Source organism: Chiloscyllium plagiosum, unplaced genomic scaffold (genome assembly GCF_004010195.1).
Source record: "Chiloscyllium plagiosum isolate BGI_BamShark_2017 unplaced genomic scaffold, ASM401019v2 scaf_45401, whole genome shotgun sequence".
Lineage (NCBI taxonomy): Eukaryota > Metazoa > Chordata > Chondrichthyes > Orectolobiformes > Hemiscylliidae > Chiloscyllium > Chiloscyllium plagiosum.
This window is the reverse complement of record NW_025194226.1, coordinates 1-3,321: the sequence shown is the minus strand read 5'-3', so window position 1 is coordinate 3,321 and position 3,321 is coordinate 1. Positions and strand designations below refer to the sequence as shown.

The following is a 3,321-nucleotide window of genomic DNA, read 5'->3' as shown; positions in this document are numbered from 1 at the left end:
CCATGCTAGGCCGCACTGGGAGTTAGGCTGTTTTGGTCAGGCTATACCGCAATGGGAGTCAGGCTGTATTGGTTACATTAGGCCCCACTAGGATTAAGGCTGCATTGAGCAGGGTAGGTCGCACTGGGAGCCAGGCTGTGTTGGTCATGCTAGGCCGCACTGGGAGCCAGGCTGTGTTGGCCATGTTAGGCCCCACTGGGAGCTAGGCTGTGTTGGCCATGCTAGGCCGCACTGGGAGTCAGGCTGTATTGGTCAGGTTAGGCCGCACTGGGAGTCAGGCTGTGTTGGCCATGCTAGGCCGCACTGGGAGCCAGGCTGTGTTGGCCATGTTAGGCCGCACTGGGAGCCAGGCTATGTTGGCCATGTTAGGCCGCACTGGGAGCCAGGCTGTGTTGGCCATGTTAGGCCGCACTGGGAGCCAGGCTGTGTTGGTCATGCTAGGCCGCACTGAGAGCCAGGCTGTGTCGGCCATGTTAGGCCGCACTGGTAGCCAGGCTGTGTTGGTCATGCTAGGCCGCACTGAGAGCCAGGCTGTGTTGGCCATGTTAGGCTGCACTGGGAGCCAGGCTGTGTTGGTCATGCTAGGCCGCACTGAGAGCCAGGCTGTGTTGGTCATGCTAGGCCGCACTGGTAGCCAGGCTGTGTTGGTCATGCTAGGCCGCACTGAGAGCCAGGCTGTGTCGGCCATGCTAGGCCGTGCCGGATGTCAGACGGCCATCACTCACCTCGGTCTATCTCTCTCCCACCTCCAGGAGGCGGCAGAATCGAGGGCCGAGGAGGCGCGAGGGGTGGAGGCGGAGCTGAGGCGCAGGCTGGAGGCGGAGGAGGCAAGATGTCAGGAGTTACGCGGTCAGTTGGAGAGACAGGCTCAGGTACGTTAGAGTGGGGAGAGGAAGGGGGCGGCCAGGTGAGTACGTGTGTGTGAGAGAGAGAGACCAGGTGGGCTAACCGCGGAGTCTTGCTGTGCGTCCCTGCCACAGGAGCTGCGCGAGGTCCGGCAGAGGGCGGACGTTGACGCAGAGCGAGCAAGCGCCCTCGAGGGAGAGCGGGGTCTGGTCCAGGAACGTCTCCGAAGCCTGCAGCGAGCGGTCGCTCAGTGCGAGACCGAGAAGGCGGAGTCCGAGCGAGCAGCCCTCCGGCTCGAGAGGGACCGAATGGCCACCAGGAGGGGCCTGGAAAAGGTAGGCCGCACTGGGAGTCAGGCTGCCTTGGTCACGCTAGGCCACACTGGGAGTCAGGCAGTGTTGGGAGGTGCAGGCCGCACTAGGAGTCAGGCTTTGTTGGTAAGTGTAGGCCGCACTGGGAGTCAGGCTGCATTGGTCAGGCTAGGCCACACTGGGAGTCAGGCTGCTTTGGGAGGTGTAGGCCATACTGGGTGTCAGGCTGCGTTGATAAGTGTAAGCCTCACTGGGAGTCAGGCTCCATTGAGAGGTGTAGTCCGCACTGGGAGTCAGGCTTTGTTGGGAGGTGTAGGCCACATTAGGAGTCAGGCTGCGTTGGGAGTTGTAGGCCGCACTGGGCGTCAGGCTTTGTTGGTAAGTGTAGGCCGCGCTGGGAGTCAAGCTGTGTTGGTAAGTGTAGACCGCACTGGGAGTCAGGCAGCTTTGGGAGGTGTAGACTGCACTGGGGGTCAGGCTGCATTGGTAAGAGTGGGTCTCATTGTGAGTCAGGCTGCATTGGGAGGTGTAGGCCGCACTGGGAGTCAGGCTGCGTTGGTAAGTGTAGGCCGCACTGGGAGTCAGGCTGCGTTGGGAGTTGTGGGCCGCACTGGGAGTCAGGCTTTGTTGGTAAGTGTAGGCCACGCTGGGAGTAAGCTGCGTTGGTAAGTGTAGACCGCACTGGGAGTCTGGCAGCTTTGGAGGTGTAGGCCGCACTGGGAGTCAGGCTGCGTTGGTAAGTGTAGGCCGCACTGGGTGTCAGGCTGTGTTGGGAGTTGTAGGCCACACTGGGAGTCAGGCTGCGTTGGTAAGTGTAGGCCGCACTAGGAGTCAGGCAGCGTTGGGAGGTGTAGGCCACACTAGGAGTCAGGCTTTGTTGGTATGTGTAGGCCTCATTGGGAGTCAGGCTGCGTTGGGAGTTGTGGGCCGCACTGGGAGTCAGGCAGCGTTGGGAGCTGTAGGCCGCACTGCGGGTCAGGCAGGGTTGGGAGGTGTAGGCCGCACTGGGTGTCAGGCAGCGTTGGGAGGTGTAGGCCGCACTGGGAGTCAGGCAGCGTTGGGAGGTGTAGGCCGCACTGGGTGTCAGCCTTTGTTGGTAAGTGTAGGCCGCGCTGGGAGTCAGGCAGCGTTGGGAGGTGTAGGCCACACTAGGAGTCAGGCTGCGTTGGTATGTGTAGGCCTCATTGGGAGTCAGGCAGCGTTGGGAGGTGTAGGCTGCACTGGGAGTTAGGCAGCGTTGGGAGCTGTAGGCCACACTGGGGGTCAGGCAGGGTTGGGAGGTGTAGGCCGCACTTGGGGTCAGGCTGCGTTGGTAAGTGTAGGCCTCACTGGGAGTCAGGCTTCATTGGGAGGTGCAGGCTGCACTGGGAGTCAGGCATCGTTGGGAGGTGTAGGCTGCACTAGGAGTCAGGCAGCATTGGGAGGTGTAGGCCGCACTGGGAGTCAGGCAACGTTGGGAGGTGTAGGCTGCACTGGGAGTCAGGCAGCATTGGGAGGTGTAGGCCACACTGGGAGTCAGGCAGCGTTGGGAGGTGTAGGCCGCACTGGGAGTCAGGGTTTGTTGGGAGGTGTAGGCCGCACTGGGAGTCAGGCAGCGTTGGGAGGTGTAGGCCATACTTGGGGTCAGGCTGCATTGGTAAGTGTAGGCCTCACTGGGAGTCAGGCAGCGTTGGGAGGTGTAGGCCGCACTGGGAGTCAGGAAAAGTTGGGAGGTGTAGGCCACACTGGGAGTCAGGCAGCGCTGGGAAGTGTAGGCCGCACTGTGAGTCAGGCTTTGTTGGGAGGTGTAGGCCGCCCTGGGAGTCAGGCTGCACCGGTCAGGCTAGGCCTCAGTCACAGATGGAGTGCCGCAGAATGGGCGATGATGCTCTCTCTCTCTCTCTCTCTCTCTCTCCCCATTCCTCTGCCCATCCCGGCATTATCTCGGCGCGTCCTTCGCCAGGCTGAGGCACAGAGAGTGAAGATGGAGACCGTGCTCCGACAGGTCACCGAGGAGAGAGACCGACTGATTCAGAGCGTGTCAGTGACGGAGAGGGAGCTACACCAGAGCAGGAGGGAGCGACAGGTACTGGGGGTCAGTCAGCGCAAGACGGGCCGAGGGGTCTGACCGAGGGGAGAGACCTGGGAGCCATGCTCCAAGTGACCGAGGGGAGAGACCGGGGAA

The 3,321-nt window shown here is 61.8% G+C and overlaps 1 protein-coding gene across 1 annotated transcript; it reads left to right on the top strand.

Annotated features, from left to right (window-relative positions):
* Positions 1-290: 290 nt before the first annotated feature.
* On the top strand, positions 291-3,222 carry LOC122545778 (rootletin-like; the record flags this gene model as incomplete). The annotated part of the gene is made up of 3 exons (XM_043684696.1): positions 291-872; positions 981-1,181; positions 3,100-3,222. Coding segments are annotated over exons 1-3 (906 nt in total), but the record flags the coding sequence as incomplete, so codon positions are not given.
* Positions 3,223-3,321: the final 99 nt, after the last annotated feature.